The sequence below is a fragment of the Jaculus jaculus genome, chromosome 12 (genome assembly GCF_020740685.1).
Source record: "Jaculus jaculus isolate mJacJac1 chromosome 12, mJacJac1.mat.Y.cur, whole genome shotgun sequence".
In the NCBI taxonomy this organism is placed as follows: domain Eukaryota; kingdom Metazoa; phylum Chordata; class Mammalia; order Rodentia; family Dipodidae; genus Jaculus; species Jaculus jaculus.
The window spans coordinates 95,140,971-95,164,119 of record NC_059113.1 but is presented as its reverse complement, the minus strand read 5'-3'; the positions used below and the strand labels follow the sequence as shown (position 1 = coordinate 95,164,119).

Below are 23,149 nucleotides of genomic sequence, written 5' to 3'. Positions count from 1 at the left end.
TACATGCCTGCAAAGCCAAAGGACCCAGGTTTTATTCCCCAGGACCCACATAAGCCAGATACACAAAGGGGCACATGTGTCTGGAGTTCATTGCAGTGGCAGAAGGCCCTAGTGTGCCCATTCTCTCTCTCTCTCTTCCTTTCTCTCTCTCAAATAAACAAAAATTTGAAAGTACATTTTATATATGTGTATATATATATATATATATATGTACATATATATGTATATATATATATATACATGTATATCTATATCTATCTATCTATCTATCTATCTATCTATCTATCTATCTACCTACCTACCTACCTACCTACCTACCTACCTACCTACCTACCTGCCTACCTACAGTGAGAAGACTGGAGTCACAGTCATCACTCCACACAGACTCCAGTCCAAGTAATTGGGGCTCATGCAACTGTCAGTTTCCTAGACTTAAACCACAGCCACCGTCTTAACTCCAACTCTTATTGAGTCTCATGTGAACGTTTGCTAATAGCCCCACTGGATTTCCTGTCTATAGAAGTTTCTAGACAAGTTGTCTTAAATACCCAGCAGAATTAAAGGATCAACCTCTTGTTAGTCCACATCGTCAATTACTTTTCCTGTTTAATACCAAAGTCATGGTTTCCTAAGTTTATTCAAGTAATAGGTCCACCACAAGGTCAAGACTTGGCTATATTTTGTCATCCTCCAAAACTTATGTTCAAAGGCTCATCTGAAGCTTCTCCCCTCTTTTTTGGGGGGTGCCTAGCATATAGGCTTTGGATGAAAACAAATGGGGTTTCAGCCGCAAGGATGCCCCTTACTAGTGTGAAGTCTTAGGCAAGTTACCTAATTTCTCTTGCTTTACTCTTGTCTTGGGGGAAATGTGAGTGGTAGCGTATCTAGATCTTTGCGAGGCTGAGCAGAGGCCTGCATGAAAACCTGATGCCGTGCTTGCTCCACAATACTGGCTGTTATCGATCGATCACATTGTGGCCCATAATCCATTGTGCATCTACCATTGGTGCTTAAGTGCTTTTCAATTTGATATCCTCATCAGGTTGCCTTCATGCTGAAGTGGGGGTGTTTAATTAGACACACAACCTCAATAATTAGATCTAAACTTTTAGCCTGATTCTCCTCCCTTGGTCTCTAAAATCCATCGCTTTCCTTGATCTCAGTGTGTTTCTCAGTGACTCCGTCAGCTTACGATCCTGTTGGCTTTAAGTGTGGAGTGCCTTCCCAGGCCCTGCCTAGAAAAGACCCTCTATCTTTTTGCTTTCAGCTAAGTTTTGTAAAATATATTCTGTCTGGAACCCTCCCCCCCACCTCTCTCTCTCTCTCTCTCTCTCTCTCACACACACACACACACAGACTGCCACTTCTCTACCCTTATGTTAGCACCCAGCTTGAGTTATGGCTCCCACTTTTGAGACATTAGTGGTCTGTCCAGCCACGAGCCATGCACCTATGCTCACACCTGGTTTCATCTCTAGGGAGACTGTGAAACAAGCGTTACTGGCTTCCTGTGAAGATTAAGAGAGCACTGGAGGCCACGGACACAATTCACTCGGGGTCTGATGAAGAAGCTCCAGGCTCTTTCATGGATTCACTCTCGGATCCCTTGATCTGATGGTCACGTTTGTCATTGTACTTGCTTGCTTTAACTCACAGTATTCTTTCTTTCTTTTTATTTTTTTGTTTATTTTTATTTATTTCTTTGAAAGCAACAGAGAGGGAGGGAGGGAGGGAGGGAGGGAGAGAGAGAGAGAGAGAGAGAGAAAATGGGCACGCCAGGGCTTCCAGCCACTGCGAACAAACTCCAGACATGTGCGCCCCCTTGTGCATCTGGCTTACGTGGGTCTTGGTGAATCAAGCCTCGAACTGAGGTCCTTAGGCTTCACAGGCAAGCGCTTAACCGCTAAGCCATCTCTCCAGCCCTAACTCACAGTATTATTTCTGTGAGACATTTAAGAGGCTGAGAGCTCTTCAGGAGCAATCTGTCTACTTAGCTTGCCTGTCTTAGAGTTTACTGTGGTTTCCCTGCACTGACCGACAAGTCATGTCCTGCTGAGTAAAGTCACATCACTGTAGGGACCCCCAACGCAATTAAGCAAGAGGTACAAACCATCTATTTGTCCTATGATGGTTGGCTCTGAAAAGCCCTCAGAAACCGCATTAGGCGTTACTGCATCCATGAGCTGTCTGTCAGTAGTATCTGTGTAAAATAGAAGTTGAGAAAGGGGTCAACCTAAAGATATCACCCAAGACAGTCTCATCCCACTTCACACTTGGTGGCAGCGTCAGAACTGCTCCATAGTAGAGGCTCGCATTTCAGGATGACTTGGGTCCCTCAATGACGCAATGATAACATGGGCCCAGAATGGAGATGGAAGGGCTTCTGCGGACCTTTGCCAGTGGCCTGTCACCTCGGGCCCTCCGCTGCCCGCTCCACTTGCCAGAGAATCCAGATAGCCCTCTATCCATCTGCTCAAAGAAAATGCATCCAGCCACACCTTCCTCTTCCTAGCAACTGTCATGTGACCATTTTTCCACATTATGAGATGAGTCATTGTTCCCACCTGTCTACAATGTTTTCTTCTCTCATAAGTCATTTTCCCCTATTTTGTCCTCTGACTTTGACCATTACAACTTTTTTTTTTTTCTTAAACACACTGCTTTATGTATAAGTCAACAAGTGGCTTTTCAAATACTTTCTTGCTCTTTCTCATAAGTGAATGAGATGTTTTTCTAATTTCTTACCCATGGATACTTTCTGGGTTTAGTTGGATACTAGTGTAATAGAAAGAATGCTAAAACTTCTAGTAAATTTACATCAGGCCAAGTACTCCATCACAAGTGTATTAACAGTTGCCAGACAAAACTAAACAACATGCAAAATCATTACTGACTTGTTCTAGGTTATTCTTCAATATTCAGTATTAATGTTTATAAGATAATACGTGGGTAATCTTAAGCCCTGTGGTGGTTTGATTCAGGTGTCTCCCATAGACGTATGGGTTCTGAAGGCTAGGTCTCCAGCTGGTGGCACTTTGGGAATTGGAGCCTCCTGGTGGTGAGCTATTGTCGGGGGCCAGCTTTTGGATGTTACAGCCAGCTTCCCATGCCAGTGTTTGGCACACTCTCCTGCTGCTGTGGTCCATCTGATGCTGGCCCGGAGGTGATATCCACCCCTCTGCTCATGCCATAGTTTTCCCCTGCCATCATGGAGCTTCCCCTTGAATCTGTAAGCCGAAACAAACCCTTTTCTTCCATGAGCTACTCTTGGTTGGATGTTTTGTGCTAGAAATGTAAAGCAAGCTACAAAAAGCTGTAACCTTGTGATAGGGATTTTTAGGTTCAACAAACGGTTAAAATTATGGAGAGAGATATCTTCCTTAACAATCAACAAAAGTATGAAGAAATATTAAAATTGATACCTAATGGACAAAATCCTCTATATCTCTTGGCAAGTCAGATAGAAGCCTTAGTTCTTCTGGAGAATAGACTGTTAGTTGTCTTTTTTTTTTTTTTTTGTTTAGGTAAAGTTGCATTTTAGTCCAGGCTGACCTGGAATTCACTGTAGTTTCAGGGTGGCCTCAAACACATGGTGATCCTCCTACTTCTTCCAAGTGCTGGGATTAAAGGCATGTGCCCCCATGCCTGGCTGTCTTTGTATTTTTTTTTAAAAAAATATTTTTATTTAATTTATTTGAGAGAGAAACAGAGAGAGAGAAGCACACCAGAACCTCCAGCCGCTGCAAACAAACTCCAGATTCATGCGCCACCTTGTGCATCTGGCTTACATGGGTCCTGGGGAATCAAATCGAGGTCCTCTGGCTTTGCAGGCAGGCGCCTTAACTGCTAAGCCATCTCCCCAGCCCTGTCTTTGTATTTTTAAGGGCATATAATCTGAGGAAAAAAATTATATGTTTATATGAAAATAGCTACCAAAATAACTGGCCAAAACAATCTAGAAGTATGAAAGACCAGAGCAATGTGTAGACATTAAACAAAAGTTGTAGTTAGGGGTCTGGAGAAATGGCTCAGCAGTTAACGTGCCTGCCTTCAAAGCCTAATGAACCGAGTTTGATTCCTTAGTACCCACATAAAGCCAGATACACCAAGAGACGCATGTATCTGGAGTTCGTTTGTAGTGGCCGAAGGCGCTGGGGTACCTATTTTTTTTTTTCTGTTTTTGTTCACTCTTATCTATTCCTGCCTGCAAATATATAAATAAAAATATATATTTTTTAAATTTTTATTAGCATTTTCCATGATTATAAAAAAAATAAAAATATTTTTAACAATTTGCAATTAGCCTAAGGCTTGCCTATACACAAATCAGCCTGAAAAGCCCCTTGCAGCTTTCTCCCTTCTCCTCACTTCCATTCCTCCTGTCTCTCCTGGAGTGGTTTCTCCCTTTGGTCCTCCACTTCTGCTTCAGACCTTTCAGCTCAGAAAAGCTCATTTGATGAGGCACGCCTCTGTAGTCCCCATGGGCATCAAAGGCTCTTGAAACCCAAGCTTGTTTTCAAGACCTCAGAGGTTGGCTGATTGGGAAAATCCCCAGCACAAGCGCTTCGAACGTAAAACTGGTAAATATTAGGTCAAGTTCTTATAAAGAATGCAGTCCATTTTCAGGTTGCATATGGAAGTGCAGGAAGTGAGGAAAATGAATTAAGCTCAGGGTCATCGGGCCGTGTCAGAACGAGGGCAAGCACCTTTGAAAACCAGCGCCGAGAAAGGACCAGCCAGATATTTCAGCATTTCAATAACAATCACACTTTTTTTTAACGACTAGAAGAAAAAAAAAATCTAAAGGTGGGGAAAAAAATGGATGAAATGTAAGATCCGTAAGTATCAAACAGGTTAAAATGTTGAAAGCTTAATTGAGACTGTCTTGTTTTTCTTTTTTGGCATATGTGCATGTGCTTGCACACACGTGTATACACAGCTACGTGTAGAGGCCCGAGAACATCCTCGCATTCATTCCTTAGGAACACCACTGTTTTGAGACAAAGTCTTGTTGACTTGAAGCTCTCCGATTAGGCTAGAGTGGCTGACCAGTGATCTCCAGGGATCCCGCCTCCACCTCCCCAGTGTTGAGATTATAAGCACGCGTCACCAAGTCCAGCGTTTTTACACGGGTTCTAGGACTTGAACTCAGGTCCGCAGGCCATGGCTGCCCAGCTTTGACTGCGACTGTAACTCTGACGCCCTTCCTTTCGGCTTCCTAAGTGTTCAGTGGGACTTTAGGGATCAACTACCTCTCCCTGACTTGAGCTTGGATCTAATTCCTCGAGGCAGGCCCTGAATGGCTCCCACCAGGGTTGTCTCCCCGCCAGCGGTGGGCGCCGAGCCCATTTCTCAGGGTCCTCCAGCTGCACTGAACACTGAACGCTCCTTGCCTTTTCCATGCCCAAACCTTCGCGCCTTTCTGTGAAGTATTTCATTCCCTGTATTTGCCAAGCTGTCTGCTTTCCAGGTTTTACTTCAAAGCCAAAAATCCTTTGGGAGGTCTTCCCTGGTCTCCCTTAAGTAGATTTAAACTAAAAGCTCCATGAAGTCTCAGTAGGGTGATATAGGTCCAATAAAAGTAGATTGGTTCTTAAGAATTCACATGCTGTGTTGGAAAGATGGCTTAGCGGTTAAGGATTCTTGCCTGAAAAGCCAAAGGACCCAGATTTGATTCTGCAGTACCCATGTGAAGCCGAATGCACAAGGTTGTGCATATCTGGAGTTTGTTTGCAGTGGCTAGAGGCCCTTGTATCTGTATCCCCATTCTCTCTCTCCATTTATTCCAAATAAATACTAAAAAAGAATTCATGTGTAAATATAAATAAGGAATACAGGACTTAATATAATATAGTTAGTTCTAACAGTCACATATAGGATATACTATACATTTTCTCAATGTACATGGTTTATTTTCAGGACAGACCATATGTTGGGCACAATTAAGTTTCAACACTTTAAAAATTATTTTTATTTATTGATTTATTTGACAGAGAGAGAGGGGGGGGGTGGGGGAGAAAGGAAATGGGTGTACCAGGGTCTCCAGCCTCTGCAAATGAACTCCAGAAGCATGAGCCACCCTGTGTATCTGGTTAACATGGGTCCTGGGAATGAGGACTCAAACCTGGGTCCTTTGGCTTTGCAGGCAAGCACCTTAACTGCTAAGCCATCCCTCCAGCTCATCAATACATATTTTAAATGTTGATATCATGAAATCTCTCCTCCACCAATACAACATGAAGTTAGAAATCAGTAAGACTAACAAAACTGGAAAATTTGCCGGGCGTGGTGGTGCACGCCTTTAATCCCAGCACTCGGGAGGCAGAGGTAGGAGGATCTCCGTGAGTTCGAGGCCACCTTGAGACTCCATAGTGAATTCCAGGTCAGTCTGGGCCAGAGTGAGACCCTACCTCAACCCCCCAAAAAAACCCCAAAAAAACAAAAAACAAAAATTCACAAAATTGTGAAAATTGTGCAGCACCTTTAAATTATCAATAAAATATAAATTGACAATCTAGAAAAAAAAACCACATGTATGTTACTTAGGACTTGATGGCTACTGGAGAGCTTATATGTTCATTCATTTATGAAGTTTATTTGTATGTTTAGTCATTCATTTATTGTTGCACGTCTACTATGGGCTATGTGGAATATAGTGGAAAATAACATATGTTCTTTCTTTCATGAAATTCCACCTCAGTAAAGAAGGACAAGTATTTACTTTAATAAAGTATTTCAGAATGCTGGTGAAATTGGGGGGCACAAGGAGAGAGACTAGTTGATTCTAATGATGGGGACTTGGTTATGAGACCTCATGGATATGATTTTTTTTTTCCGAGGTAGGGTCTCACTCTAGCCCAGGCTGACCTGGAATTCACCATGGAGTCTCAGGGTGGCCTCGAACTCACAGCAACCCTCCTACCCTGCCTTCCGAGTGCTGGGATTAAAGGTGTGCACCACCACACCCGGCTATGGATATGATTTTTGAATTTTCCTTGCCAAGAGTCCTAGGCAGACTGTGTGGACATTTGGGTACATGATCAGTTGTGACTGTGGTGTCCTATGATTATCACAGATGTCACTGACAGCTGGGGAAGCTTAAGTGTCCATACTCCTGCTTTGCAGCACTTTAAGTGGAGAAAGGCAGAGACGTGGATGGATGGCCGAGGGAAGGGGTGGGGGCTCCACACAGTGTGGGCTCAGATATGGAACCCTGTCTAACAGGAAGGTTGTGGAAAGCAGTGAAGGATCCGGAGGGTGGTTCTGCTTAGAGAAGTTTCACAGTCAATAGCATGGAGGATGATGCAGAGAAAGAGAGCCTGCCTAGAGATGTGTATGACAGTCTCTCTCCAGCCTTGTGGTCAAAGAGAGGTTCAGATAAACAGTTTCTATGCAAACAAGCCACCCTTCCCTCTAGAGAGAGTCCTTATCATTCCTTGACATTGCTTTTATTGAAGAACTATAGCATTAAGACTGGGACAGACAATTATAGCAATTTTTCAAAAGAATATGGCAAAGACACAACAGTAGGACCTAACATTACTTAACGCTATTAGGTTTAAACAAATTCAGAGAAGGTTAAAAGGAATTTTTAAATTCATAAGCAAAGTACATGTAACAGTTTTGGTACCAAAATGGGGGAAAAAAAGTTCCTTAGAGAAGAGAAAATATGTTAAAATAAGTCCTACAGTTTATGAAAACACTTTAAAAATATTTTATTTTTCTTCATTAATTTGAGAGAGAGAGAGAGAGAGAAAATGGGTGCGCCAGGGTCTCCAGCCAGCCACTGCAAATGAAGTCCAGATACATGTGGCCCCTTGTGTATCTGGCTTACGTGGGTCCTAGAGAATCGAACCTGGCTCCTTTGGCTTTGCAGGCAAGTGCCTTAGCCGCTAAGCCATCTCTCCAGCCCTATGAAAACACTTTTAACCCTGTAGCAAGAAAGTCTATTTCCTTCTTCATTAGTAGCATATCCATACAGGAGAGGTGCTCAGCATGGGCACGTTGTTGAAAAGAACAGAAAGCTAACTTTCTAAAGAGCATGTTTCAGGAGCAGGACTCATGCTCTGACAGGGTTTTGAAAACTCGCCCTGTGCTGCCCACCATGCCACAGATTCATCTTTCTAAGACAGAGCCACACCAGAGCTTGGGAATTTCTAACCTTCAAGGCGGCACACTATTTCAAGGAAGAAAGTCCTTGAGATAATTTCCCAAACTTGTACAAACTCTATCTAAGTCACATCTGAGTATCTCATTGAGTGAATCATGTTCTCTCTGTACCCTGATTCGTGCGTGGTCAAATTGATTTGCGACTGAAATTTGCCACTTACGTTTCTAGACATGCCTGCTTTAATTCTCTAGACTTAGCTGTTTTGATACAATTACTTACGTTGATCTTCATGTCAACACAGTCAGGAAATAAACACACAAATGACAACATTTTGATGCAAAGATATTTTCATATCATCTCTTCAGCAATCTCACAATAGTAGCTGACCTATAAAATTATCTTTGGTGAAAATTTTATTTATTTATTTATTTATTTTGGTTTTTCGAGGTAGGGTCTCACTCTAGCCCAGGCTGACCTGGAATTCATTATGGAGTCTCAGGGTGGCCTCGAACTCACAAAGATCCTCCTACCTCTGCCTCCCTAGTGCTGGGATCAAAGGCGTGCGCCACCACACCTGGCTTTTTTTTTTTTTTTTTTTTTTGAGGTAGGGTCTCTCTCTAGCCCAGGCTGACCAGGTTTTCACTATGTAGTCTCAGAGTGGCCTTTAACTCACGGCAATCTTCCTAACTCTGCCTTCCGAGTACTGGGATTAAAGGCGTGCGCCACCACACCCAGCGAAATTTTTTATTCAATATGTGAAAACAAAATCGCTAACTTTATAAGCATTTCAGAAGGACTTAAAAACCCTGCTTGATTAGTTCTAATATATATATATATATAAAATACGAGTATATAATAGGGATTTGTTACTGAAATAAAGAACTATAGGTCCAATCACACAAACAGCTTTTCTCTCTTTGTTAGTATTTAGTTAAGTTTTAAAGAATTTGCTAGGTATTCTAAGATAATATTCACACATGACAATTTAAATAATGTTATCAATTGCCTTAAATTTAATAAACCAGCATCTGACTGAAGAACCACTGTACTTGCAAGGAGACATACCTCTTTATGTAAATTTAGATGCTTAAGCTATTTCCAAAATTCATGTGCTGGGGGATATAGGTTGGTGGCAGAAGGTTTGACTCACATGTTCAAGGTTCTGGATTTGATCCCTAGCAATACACACACACACACACACACACACACACACACACACACACACACGGTTGGAAATTCAAGTCCTATACAGTGTTCCCCTCACAGCCAGCATGATAGCTCAGATACTACACTTCATAGCAACAGCACGGACTTCGACCTGCCTCTCCTAGGCTATTTATTTTATTTTATTTATTTTATGAGAGGGGGAGAGAATTGGCATGCCAGGGCCTCTAGCCACTGCAATCGAACTCCAGACACGCGTGCCACCTTGCATGCATGCATCACTATGTGCCTGGCTCCTGTGGGCTCAGGGGAGTTGAACCTGGGTCGTTAGGCTTCACAGGCAAGCGCTTTAACCACTAAGCCATCTCTCCAGCCTGGTTCTTTGTTTTCTTATAGAGGATTTTGATATGTGGTCCCATAATTATTTGATTGCATTTCCCTCCTATCACTTTCTTTTGTCCCTCCCCCACTCCTACTTCCCAGAACCCCTTCCTCTTTTTTTTAAATATTTTTTTAGTTTTTATTTATTTATTTGAGAGTGACAGACAGAGAAAGAAAGAGGGAGAGAGAGAGGGAGAGAGAATGGTCACGCCAGGGCCTCCAGCCACTGCAAACGAACTCCAGACGCATGCGCCCTCTTGTGCATCTGGCTAACGTGGGTCCTGGGGAACTGAGCCTCAAACTGGGGTCCTTAGGCTTCACAGGCAAGGGCTTAACTGCTAAGCCATCTCTCCAGCCCCGCTTCCTCTTTCCAAGGAGTTCTTATTCTGTTTTGATGTCTCATTGTCGCCCCCCCCACCAATCCTCTGTGTCAAATTGTTGATGGGTTCAATATCGTGCAGGTTTGTGGTGGTAACAGCGGTAACGTCTCCGCTGTGAGATGCTTAGTGCACTGGCTAGTTCGTGGGTTACTCCTTTCTACCCTGTGGCTCTTACCATTCTTTCCATCCACCTTTTCCACAATGCCCTGAACCTTAGAGTGCATGAAAGATCTCCCAGTTAGCACTGAACTCTCAACAACCTCTTGTTTTCAGCATACTGATGAGGTTTGCTTTCCTCAGTGTCTCAGGTCAGTAAGCCTCTCCATCTCCTAAACTTCCATAACCAAACAAGCTCTCAGATGGCATCATTTTGCAGCATTCCCGGATTCAAGGTGACTTTGCATACTGCCCTGCTGAATTCAGAATGTACGCTCAAGCTAGGCTACCCATCAAACATCTGCTTCAGCCTTTTGACCTTATAGCTCACAAAAATTAGTTCACGTTAGTTGAAAAATCCAGCTGGTAAGGAGAAGATTTTAATTCTGACCATTTCTAATATTATTCCTACCACCCAGATCCCACTGCCTGATTGACAGCTTATGAGAAATTAGCATATTAATTAGAGAGCTTTCCTGGACACTCCAAGTGCCAGCGTTTTAATGACAATCATGCGATTTTAAAAAAAAATTTATTTATTTGAAAGCGACTGACAGAGAAAGAGGCAGATAGAGAAAGAGAGAATGGGCTCTCCAGGGCTTCCAGCCATTGCAAACGAACTTCAGACGCGTACGTCCCCTTGTGCATCTGGCTAACGTGGGTCCTGGGGAATCGAGCCTCGAACTGGGGTCCTTAGGCTTCACAGGCAAGCGCTTAACCACTAAGCCATCTCTCCAGCCCCAATCATGCGATTTTGATTGTGATGTTTTTCACACTACGTTGTCACACTACTTGGATGCTCTCTCACAGCCCTTACAGCTTCTTATGGGAGTCACTCGGACCAGCTGTGTGTGGCTGTAAGTGTACTGATTCAACATTCATGTTCATAACCTTCAAGTATTCTAGCCAGAATGCTCTGCCTGAAAAATTCTACCTCTGACTCCAAGGGAAGCATATTGATCTTAGGTCAAATGGATACACCCAGCACATGGCTACATAGGAATGAAGACACCTTCTTTCAATGTTACGTATTTCTTTAGTTTATTCTCAGTGGCCTAATTCGTGTGTTACTGCAGATGAATAACTGTCTGAAACTTGCAGGTTGTAAGGAGGGGGTTAAGATGAAAGTCGGCCATTAACAGAGGTCAGTAAGCCTCTGAGATCGGTAAGAATCTGATGTTCAAGAGGCAAATTAGGAAAATCCAGTGATAGGTTTGGTCAGGTTAGCAAGGTCTCTGGCAACTAGTTTAAAAAGTACTTTTTTAAGTTCCCATAAAGTGTAGTGTCAAATGATGTGGTTCTTTGTACATAGTTCTAGATGTCCGATCACTTCATGATCTTAACCAAATTATAAAACTTGACTTTGGAAATTGGTAGAATGAATTGGTATAGTTTTTTAAAAATATATATATTTTTGAGGTAGGGTCTCACTTTAGCCCAGGCTGACCTGGAATTCACTATGTAGTATCAGGTGGCCTTGAACTTATGGTGATCCTCCTGCCTCAGCCTCCCAAGTGCTTGGACTAAAGAAGTGTGCCACTTCACCAGGCTTGATATACGTTTTTTTTTTTTTTTGTTGTTGTTTGTTTTGTTTTGTTTTGTTTTGTTTTTTCGAGGTAGGGTCTCACTCTAGCTCAGGCTGACCTGGAATTCACTATAGAGTCTCAGAGTGGCCTTGAACTCATGGGGATCCTCCTACCTCTGCCTCCTGAGTGCTGGGATTAAAGGCGTGCGCCACCATGCCTGGCCCTTGATGTACCTTTTTAGAAAAGAAAATTCTCTGAATATGAATCTCACAGCTTTCATTTGTATAATTTCTGAAGTTTTCTGGACAGCTCACCCCGATTGTCTCCTGCCTTCATTGCTCTGAAATAACCGTTATTTACATAAACTCTCCTGGTCTATGGAGTGTGTGTGGTAGGGAGTGAGTGTGTGTGAATGGGCTTCTGTCGCTGTCTCCATTGAATAGGGAAGAGGCTGATTTGAAGGCCCCAAATATATGAAAGGCACAATTAGGGATAAAGGCACCTTCAGCTGCACGCTCTGTCTGTGAGACGGCAAGGCTTTCCCAAACTGTTGACCTTTCCAACACAAGATGTGATTAGCAAGAATGAAAGTTACGGTTGATATCGGGACAAATGCCCCGTGGTTTTCCTGGATGGTGACACTTGTAGCAGCCGAGTTCCTGCCACCATGTGGTAAGGTCAGCTTCCGTAGCCACTGGCTTGGGTTCTGTTCCCGCCTGACTCGCACTTGATAGAAACCTTACCGGGCCACCACGAACCCTTGCAAGGGCACACCCTGCATGGGAAGGCCTTGAAGAAGTTCATGCCAAAAAAGAAATTTTGAGCTGTTATTATTAATTTTTTTGGCTTTGTGATTGTCAAGCAGACTGACTAATATATTTATTGGTAGAAATTGCTGACAATTTCTGACAAAACTGGTAAAAAGCTCACCTCCAACTCTGCCCTTTCTGTCATACCTTACTGTTATTCACAGGGGGAAGAAAACAAATTAATTAATTAATGAAATTAGTGTGCCAGGTGACAAATACAATAACCCCGTTTCTGTTCATTTGTGAATTGAAATGCTTCATGAGTCCCATTGACATACATCCCATTGGTCACGCTGCTGCTACCCTCACTAACCTGGACAGAACAGCTTTCTGTCTGTCTTTCAGGAAGGTGGTATAGTGTAAGATATCAGCGGCTCCCCACATGCAGCCTTGGTCCTTACGACCTGGCCCAGTTCTGTTCATGACCTGGTCATTCTCACTGTTCCAATTTGTTTCCAATGTGACAGAAATCTGTCTGTGTGGGCAGAAAAAGCAAGGGACACTTCTGGGCACTGTCCCAATGAGAAAAGACATCAGAGGTCTAGGGCCTGCTGTGCCCCCAAAGTGTTGGAGGATTTGAGCAAATCACTGAACTTTTCCGGGTCTCAGTTTCCTTATCCTGACATGAGAGCAATAGAAAAGGTTACTTTCCTACTCAAAAATCTACATATTGGGGCTGGAGGGATGGCTTAGTGGTTAAGCGCTTGCCTGTGAAGCCTAAGGACTCCGGTTCGAGGCTCGATTCCCCAGGACCCACGTTAGCCAGATGCACAAGGGGCGCACACATCTGGAGTTCGTTTGCAGTGGCTGGACACCCTGGTGAGCCCATTCTCTCTCTACCTGTTTGCCTCTTTCTCTCTCTTTCTCTGTCACTCTCAAATAAATAAATAAATAAATAAATAAATGAACAAAAAATATTTTAAAAAATCTACATGTTTAAGTTGATATTTGCAGCTCATTGTCTACTTAGAATATTCCAAATACCCTCTTGCCATCTTCAAATCAATTTGTTGTGTGCCTGCTTAATATATAGTATAATGTATAATATAATATATAACACATACTATATATTTATTATTATTTATAAAGGAGAAAAAGACCAGGAGCATTGCCTCATTTACCTAAGTCTATATGGTTATTATGTGACATAACTGGAATTTGAACTCAGATCTGTTTAACTGCAGAAATAACTTCTAAGCCCACCATAGTCTGTGCAAAATAAGAACAAGACGGCTGTCTAGAGAATAGTTTCAATGCGGATGGTGGTAGACAATGGGGAGACTCAAAACTCATCAAACCTGAAGACAAGAGGCTCTCAAGAGCTCAACACTCAACGGACTTGTCTATCATACCTCCCAAGGCTCAGAGAACGTTGCAGAAGAGGGAGCTGGAGAAAATGTAAGAGCCACAGGATGGAAAGGAGAATACTGGAACGGAGTGGGAGAGGGTGCTGTCCTCCAGACATGAGCTGACTGGTGCAGTCAGGACCTCACAGTGGTGGACACAGCCCCAGGAGATCCGCACCATTCTCAGCCCATCATGTTTTGTCATGGAGAATGGAAGAAGACAAAAGGAAACAAGCCTCAAAACAGAGGAAGGACTATTTGGAGGGAGAAGGGTGCTCAGTGGAAATGGGGCTGGCAAGGTGGAACAAAAGAAAACAATGGAAAGGGAGCAAGATCAAACTCTAGTAGACTCACTCTGTAAAGTTCTCAATAAAAAAAATCTCAAAAAAAAAAAGAGTGAAAGCACCCATGGGGTTTCCTTAAGAGTAGATCAAATTCCTCCCATATTGCAATGCAGCTCTCAAACAGGCCTTCCCTTACAGCAGTCAGGATCAACTGTAAGATACACAGCTAACAACTGACCTTTTTGAGGATGGGGGGCTCAGATCTAAAACACAGAGTTATAGGGTTCCCTGGGTGGTCAAATCCACCTTATGGAAGGGTGGGTGTTCTCAGTAAGTCTTAGTTTTCTAGCTGGACCCTCACTTTTCTCCAGCCAAGCATATTCCCATCCAGTTACTCTGCCTACCAGAAAACCCCCAGGACAAAAGTGGATTGCATATTCCTTAGAGGTTCTAGCTTTATTGGAAGATATTGGCATTTCTATAGCTAAACTCTGTGCATATTAAGTTTGGCCCTAAAAAAGTTAGGCTGCATGAAAAAGAATTCTAACCAAACATGATAACCGTTCTCCCTACCCCCACAGTACTAGGGAGTGAGCTTAGGGCCTCACAAGTCCTAGGCAAGTGCTCTACTAGTGAGTTATATCTGCAGCCCAACTTTTAATTTTATTTCTAGACAAGGTCTCCCTAAGCTACCTAGGTTGGCTTTGAACTTGTGGCCTTCCTGTGGTCAGACTCTCAAGTAGTGGGGATTATAGGCCTTGCTAAACATAATGACTATATTGCAGAAGTTTTACACCGCTGATGCTTCCTGTTACTGAAGGAACAACCCAAAATAGCAATAAGAAACCAGACTCATAGTTCTCACTCTTGTCTACATGCCAGTCGCCTCATACCAGGCCCTGGGTTCTCCTGAGCCTCTGGAATGGGGACAGCGCAGCTAGACAGCACTGCACACGGAACCTGCCTTTCCTGGGTTTCAAGGTCCAGTCTCATATTTGCTAAGGTTCTTATGTTACCTGAATAGCTTTAAAAAATTACACACACACACACACACACACACACATTTATTTTTTATTTTTATTTTTATTTTTCAAAGAAGGGTTTCACTCCAGCCCAGACTGACCTGGAATTCACTAGGTAGTCTCAGGGTGGCCTCAAACTTATGGTGATCCTCCTACTTCTGCCTCTTGAGTGCTGGGATTAAAGGCATGCACCACCATGCCCGGCTAAAATATTTATTTATTTGCAAGCAGAAAGAGATAGAGAGAAGAGTTACAGAAAGAGAGAATGGGCATGCCAGGGCCCCCAGATGCCGCAAACAAACAAATAAACAACAACAACAAAAAAACCACTCCAAACCTCCAGATGCATACACCACTGCATCTGGCTTTATGTATGTACTGGGGAATTGAACCTGAGTCATTATGCTTTGTAGGCAAGTGCCTTAACCTCTGAGCCATCTCTCCATTTTTTAATTTTTTAATATTCAGGTAAGACAGAAATGGCTAGAAAGGTAAAAGTACAGGTCTCACCTGGCACTAAGAAAAGTGATGATGTATGTTCTTGGTGACCTGCAGTTGGAACTATGTGGGAAATGGCTGAGCATTGGAATAATCTGCAAAGACAAAGTGGGGGAGTTCCTTTAAATTATGCTTCACACAATGTACAGAATTGTAGAAAATATTTGCCAACTCTCCATCTGACTGAAGGCTAATAATCAGAATACGTGCAAGAACCCATAGAGTAAAAAGATAAACCTCAGCAACAAGTGCTGGAGACAATGTGGAGGAAGGAAAGTACATTGGTGTGGTCACCATATAAAATACTGTGATGTTCTCTAAAACCTAAAAAACAAATCTACCATCTGACTCAGTAGTCTCCCAATGGGCATATGTCCCAAGGAAGTGAAATGTGTGCTGCAATGACAGTGAGGCTGGTACTAATTTTGCCCGCCTTTTACAACTGAGGATGATGATGCAAAGAGAGGGAAAGGACTTGTCTGAATATTCTCAAGACTTTTAAATTTGGACCCAGTTCTGCCTGTTCCTCATGCCTGGAACTGTTCCTCAATTCCCCCTTCCAGGATGTCCTGGAACAGCCTGGACCTCGTCCCTGCATCTTCAGAAAGCTCAGCAGAGTCCTAGCCATGTCTATGAGCAAATACATCCCCCTAAGTGACTGCTCCTCATCTCCAGGCTGGGCCTTGGTATGTCCAATATAGAAACACAACTTGGTATTTCCAATATAGAAACACTACTTTTTTCTTTTTAAAGTAGAACTTTATTTTATTCATCTATTTGAGAGAGGGAAAGGGGAAAGAGAGAGAGAGAGAGAGAGAGAATGAGTGCGCCAGGGCTTCCAGTCATTGCGAATGAACTCCAGACTCATGCGCCCTCTTATGCATCTGGCTTATGTGGGTCCTGGGGAATCAAACCGAGCTCTTTTGGCTTTGCAGGCAAATGCCTTAATCGCTAAGCCATCTCTCCAGCCCCAGAAACACTACTATCATTTCTCATAGGAAGCGAAAGAAAAGCTTAGTTTAATACAATGCAATAATAGTTTTGTGTAATTCCTTTTAAGGAATTGGTCTAGATTTTACCTAACCTACATAACAACTAAGCCAAATAGCAGGGTTTAATTTTTTTGTTTGTTTGTTTGTTTCTGCACCAGACTTCAAAAACAGCTACCCAGAGAGGAACCGCCCCTCTACCAGTTCCATTGTCCATGTTTATAGCTTTTTTTCTCTGTTTGGTCTGAAAAGCTGTATATTGTAACTTTTGAAAACACATTCTCTAATAGCTTTACTTTCTAAATTGATCACCTCAGAACTCAAACCAAGGAACAAATACATTTACATAGACATAGTCCTCATATATAATGCAATTCTTTTCCTTTTAGTTAGGTGTAGGGTCAAAGAAAATGTCTCCTACTGGCGAATTGTGATTTTACAAGAAGTGGGACTTCTATCATACCCCTCCCGTCACAGCCAAGTCTCAGTAAAATAAAACCCATTCACCAGACAGGAACTTGATACACTGTTCATTTATTTGTTAAGTTGGGAGAGCCAATACTGAAATTGGGGTGGTTCATATCTTAAGCTATAAGCTCATGCCCAGTATGATAGCATCAAGCTAAAAAAGTACTCTAACCTATTAATGGTCATTCACCTGTTCCCTCCTCACTCACACCAGGGTCATAAAGCAGCTCACTGATGGGAGGGCTGAGCACGTTCCCAAGCCCTGTCTGCTGCAGGTATCTCCTGGGCCCGCCTTCCTGAAGCCGCTATCAGCTGATAGACGTTGGGCGGCAGTTTCAAACATGCAGAGTCTTAAGTGTCTGTTACTGAAGATAACCAAAGGCCAGCTTAACAAGGACCACAAACATGGTAAAAGGAATATTTCATTTTAGGAACCACCTGCTGCATGTAAATGCTCTTTGAGTGAATGTAGTGGGCATGGCAAAGGAATAGCCAGAGCCTCTCAGTGGACAGAAATCAAATTCAAGGTGTGAGGTTAGGGCAAGTGCCAGCTGTTGAGGAGTGTGAACGTTATGAAAGTGACTTCTGATATATTAAATGAACTGTATGAACTAGTCACTGCTCTCTTTTGAAAAAGCTTTCACACTCATGGCACGTCAACCAGCAATGAAAGAGACATGAGATGCAAGAGAACTTCCAGTGAAACAGAATAGAAGTAGACCTTTCTGCAGACTTGGCAAACAGTTTTTCTTGATAATAACATTTACCACGATAGCACACATCATGAGCTAGGGCATCTCTACCACACCTGCCAGGGCCCCGACATCATCACGGAGATTAAACGTGAGCGGCAGATTAGACATGAGTGCTGCTCTCATCACTGGCCTGAGAGTTCAACGTTGGAGGAGATTTATGACTCGTCGTCCACAGGGGGTGAGTGAGGGGTCGTAAGAGTACAGCCCAGTGGGAATATGTCCAACATGCAATATGTTCACACAGTAAAGTTCTCACTTAATAAAAAAAATCAGCCAAGGTACATTAGATCTGAAAGCAGATTATGTCTGTAATCCTGGTATTTCACAGGCTGAGGCAAGACACTCATGAGTTTAAGACCAGCTTCAGCTACATGTACTAAGATGAGGAAACAACCTGGCCTACGTAATAAGACACGCTCACACACACACACACACAGACACACACACACAGACACCCACAGACAAACACATATACACACATGCAGACACAGAGACAGACAGACAAACACACACACACACAAATATAAATATAAATATAAATATATATATATATGTATATATATATATACATATATATATATATAATTTTTGTTTTGATTTTTTGAGGTAGGGTTTCACTCTAGCCCAGACTGAGCTAGAATTCACTATGTAGTCTCAGGGTAGCCTCAAACCCATGGCTATTCTTCTACTTCTGCCTCTTGAGTGCTGGGATTAAAGGCATGCGCCACCATGCCTGGCTAAAATAATTATTTCTTTACTTATATGCAAGCAGAAAGAGATAGAGAGAATGGGCATGCCAGAGCCCCCAGCTGCTACTGAAAAAAAAACAACACCCCAAACCTCCAGACGCATACTCCACTGCATCTGGCTTTATGTATGTGCTGGGGAATTGAACCTGTGTCATTAAGCTTTGTAGGCAAGTGCCTTAACCTTTGAACCATCTCTCCATTGTGTTTTTTTTTTTTTTTTTCCTTGTATTCAGGTAAGACAGAAATGGCTAGAAAGGTAAAAGTACAGGTCTCACCTGGCACTGAGGAAAGTGATGATGTATGTTCTTGGTGACCTGCACTTGGAACTATGTGGGAAATGGCTGGTGCATTGGAATAATCTGCAAAGACAAAGTGGGGGCGTTCCTTTAAATTATGCTTCACACAATGTTCAGAATTGTGGAAAATAGTTGCCAACTCTCTGTTTGGCTGAAGACTAATAGCGGAATACAAAAAGAAAACGTAGAGTAAAAAGATAAACCTCAGCAACAAGTGCTGGTGACAATGTGGAGAAAGTACATTGGTGCGGTCACCATATAAAATACAATGACATTCTCATAATCCTAAAAAATAAATCTACCATCTGACCCAGCAGTCCTCCCTGTGGCAAATGCCCAAAGGAAGTGAAATCTGCACACCATAGAGATACGTGTATCCCAAGCTTATTGCAGCATCATTTCCAGTAGCTAAGACGTGGAATCAGCTGAGTGGCCATCTACAGACGAATGGACAAGGAAAATGTGATTAAATACGCACGGTGAGGAACTACCCACATGCTGCCCTTTCTTCCTTAGCTTATTATCATTATCCTCACACCCAATATCCATTAAAATTTTTTTCGATTTTTCCATTTATTTATTTTATTTATTTATTTGAGAGTGACACAGAGAGAAAGAGGCAGAGAGAGAGAGAGAGAGAGAGACAGAGAGAGAGAGAGAGAGAGAGAGGGAGAGAGAGAGAGAGAGAATGGGTGCGCCAGGGCTTCTAGTCATTCTGATTGAACTCCAGAGGCATGCACCCTCTTACGCATCTGGCTTACATGGGTCCTGGGGAATCGAACTGAGGTCCCTTGGCATTTGTAGGCAAATGCCTTAATCGCTAAGGCATCTCTCCAGCCCCAGAAACACTACTTTTGAGATGATATCATTTCTCATAGGAAGTGAAAGGAAAGCTTAGTTTAATGCAATTCAATAATAGTTTTATGTAATTTCTTTTAAGGAATTGGTCTAGATTCTACCTAAACTACCTAACAACTCAGCCAAATAGCAGGGTTAAATTGTTTTTTTTTTCTGCACCAGAGTTCAAAAACAGCTGCGTAGGGAGGAAACCCCCTTTCCTGGTTCCATTGTCCATGTTTATACCTTTTTTGCTCTGTTTGGTTTGAAAAGTTGTATATTGTAACTTTTGTAAACAGAGGGCCCTGCAGCCACATTCTCTAGTAGCTTTACTTTCTAAATTGATCACCTCAGAACTCAAACCAAGGAACAAATACATTTACATAGACATAGTCCTCATATATAATGCAATTCTTTTCCTTTTAGTTAGGTGTGGGGTCAAAGAAAACGTCTCCTACTGGCGAATTGTGATTTTACAAGAAGTGGGACTTCTATCAGACCCCTCCCATCACAGCCAAGTCTCAGTAAAATAAAACCCATTCACCAGACAGGAACTTGATACACTGTTCATTTATTTATTAAGTTGGGAGAGCCAATACTGAAATTGGGGTGGTTCATATCTTAAGCTATAAGCTTAAGCTCATGCCCAGTATGATAGCATCAAGCTAAAAAAGTACTCTAACCTGTTAATGGTCATTCGCCTGTTCCCTCCTCACTCACACCAGGGTCATAAAGCAGCTCACTGATGGGAGGGCTGAGCACGTTCCCAAGCCCTGTCTGCTGCAGGTATCTCCTGGGCCCGCCTTCCTGAAGCCGCTATCAGCTGATAGACGTTGGGTGGCAGTTTCAAACATGCAGAGTCTTAAGTGTCTGTTACTGAAGATAACCAAAGGCCAGCTTAACAAGGACTACAGACATGGTAAAAGGAATATTTCATTTTAGGAACCACCTGCTGCATGTAAATGCTCTTTGAGTGAATGTAGTGGGCATGGCAAAGGAATAGCCAGAGCTATTTCTGTCCAGTGGACAGAAATCAAATTCAAGGTGTGAGGTTAGGGCAGGTGCCAGCTGTTGAGGAGTGTGAACGTCTATAATGTGGAGGTCTTCATGGCTCGCTATGAAAGTGACTTCTGATATATTAAATGAACTGTATGAACTAGTCAGTGCTCTCTTTTGAAAAAGCTTTCACACTCATGGCACGTCAACCAGCAATGAAAGAGACATGAGATGCAAGAGAACTTCCAGTGAAACAGAATAGAAGTAGACCTTTCTGCAGACTTGGCAAAGAGTTTTTCTTGATAATAACATTCACCACGATAGCACACATCATGAGCTAGGGCATCTCTACCACACCTGCCAGGGCCCCGACATCATCACGGAGATTAAACGTGAGCGGCAGATTAGACATGAGTGCTGCTCTCATCACTGGCCTGAGGGTTCAACGTTGGAGGAGATTTATGACTCGTCGTCCACAGGGGGTGAGTGAGGGGTCGTAAGAGTACAGCCCAGTGGGAATATGTCCAACATGCAATATGTTCACACAGTAAAGTTCTCACTTAATAAAAAAAATCAGCCAAGGTACATTAGATCTGAAAGCAGATTATGTCTGTAATCCTGGTATTTCACTGGCTGAGGCAAGACACTCATAAGTTTAAGAGCAGCTTCAGCTACATGTACTAAGATGAGGAACAACCTGGCCTACGTAATAAGACACACTCACAGACACACACACACAGACACACACAGACATACACACACATACACACAGTCAGGCACAAATTTGCACCTAAATGTCAACAGTGCTTCTTCTAGATCTCTTAGGAAGCAGCTGTTCATTGCTTTTTTTTTTTTTAATTTTTTTTTTATTTATTTGAGAGCGACAGACACAGAGAGAAAGACAGAGAGAGAGAGAGAGAATGGGTGCGCCAGGGCTTCCAGCCTCTGCAAACAAACTCCAGATGCGTGTGCCCCCTTGTGCATCTGGCTAACGTGGTACCTGGGGAAGCGAGCCTCGAACCGGGGTCCTTAGGCTTCACAGGCAAGCGCTTAACCGCTAAGCCATCTCTCCAGCCCATGTTCATTGCTTTTGAAGGACACTGGCGCAGGGAAATGGTTCAGTGACGAAACTGTTGACATCCGTGTCCCAGGCTCTCTGCTCACTGGTTGTGTGACCTTAGGTAAGTGCAGTAAATGTGCAGTGGGGATAATAGGTTCCATAATGAGGAGCTGTCAGAGCATGTGTGACGGGGATAATGCCTACTTAATGGAGCCATGGGCAGAATAACAGGGGACAGTCCATAGAACGGGTTTAGGAGCTGCCTGGGACTTAGGACACATCATGTAAGAAGTGTCTACCGGGCTGGAGAGATGGCTTAGCGGTTAAGCGCTTGCCTGTGAAGCCTAAGGACCCCGGTTCGAGGCTCGGTTCTCCAGGTCCCACGTTAGCCAGATGCACAAGGGGGCGCACGCGTCTGGAGTTCATTTGCAGAGGCTGGAAGCCCTGGCGCGCCCATTCTCTCTCTCTCCCTCTATCTGTCTTTCTCTCTGTGTCTGTCACTCTCAAATAAATAAATAAATAAAATTTAAAAAAAAAAAAAAAAGAAGTGTCTACCAAGTCTCACTTTCTTATAACAAATCCATGAAATGTTACAAAATACCCCATAAGCCAAAAACAATATAAGTGAAAGCTTCTTATTACACAGGTGGTTTTTGTGAAGTAGAGACATCACTTTCTGTCTTACTGGGTGCATGCTCTTTACCAAAGATTATTTATTTGCGTGTGTGTGTGTGTGTGTGTGTGTGTGTGTGTGTGTGCACGTGCGCATGTGCGTGCCTGTGCGTATTTGCGTGCCAGGGCCTCTTACTGGTGCACGTGAGTCATGATCCAGGTCTATGAGGGTGGCCGAGGAATTGAAACCAGGCAAGTAGGTTTTGCAAGCAAGTGTCATTAGCTGCTGAGCCATCTTCTTGCCCCTGTATTCATGTTTTCACATCATTGGATACACAGTGTCTGAGTCATAGGTAATTCATAATGAAAGAGGAATATCTGTGATCTCTCCCTGTATGGAAAGTGCTAAGAAATACTGACAAGGTGTGGCCCTATGAGGCTGATAGTCGAGTGTCTGTTGTGTGTGTGTGTGTGTGTGTCTTATTATGTAGGCTCACAAATGAGCTCACTTTCCAATGGTATTTGAAGACACACCATAAACAAAACCTCTTTGACTCTCTTCCTTCCCCACTGGAAATCTAAATGTTTCTTCCCTGAGTTGGTTTTCCAATTAAGCTTAAGCCTTCGTATGGTGGCATGCGCCTTGGAGAGAAACAGCTCAAGTGCTGAACTGGAGCCTCATCTTAAACATCAAGGGATTTAATTCTCCAC

General features: G+C 42.9%; 1 protein-coding gene across 1 annotated transcript in view; it reads right to left on the bottom strand.

Annotated features, from left to right (window-relative positions):
* The window catches only part of Gypa (glycophorin A (MNS blood group)), a 42,618-nt gene that overhangs the window by 9,267 nt on the left and 10,202 nt on the right, over positions 1-23,149 (bottom strand). The window contains exons 2-3 of the mRNA XM_045130500.1: positions 18,913-18,996; positions 2,111-2,200 (exon numbers count right to left, since the gene is read on the bottom strand). Of these exons, the coding sequence (XP_044986435.1) occupies positions 2,111-2,180 (70 nt within the window). The 5' untranslated portion in view covers positions 2,181-2,200; positions 18,913-18,996. The remainder of the gene's footprint in view (positions 1-2,110; positions 2,201-18,912; positions 18,997-23,149) is intronic.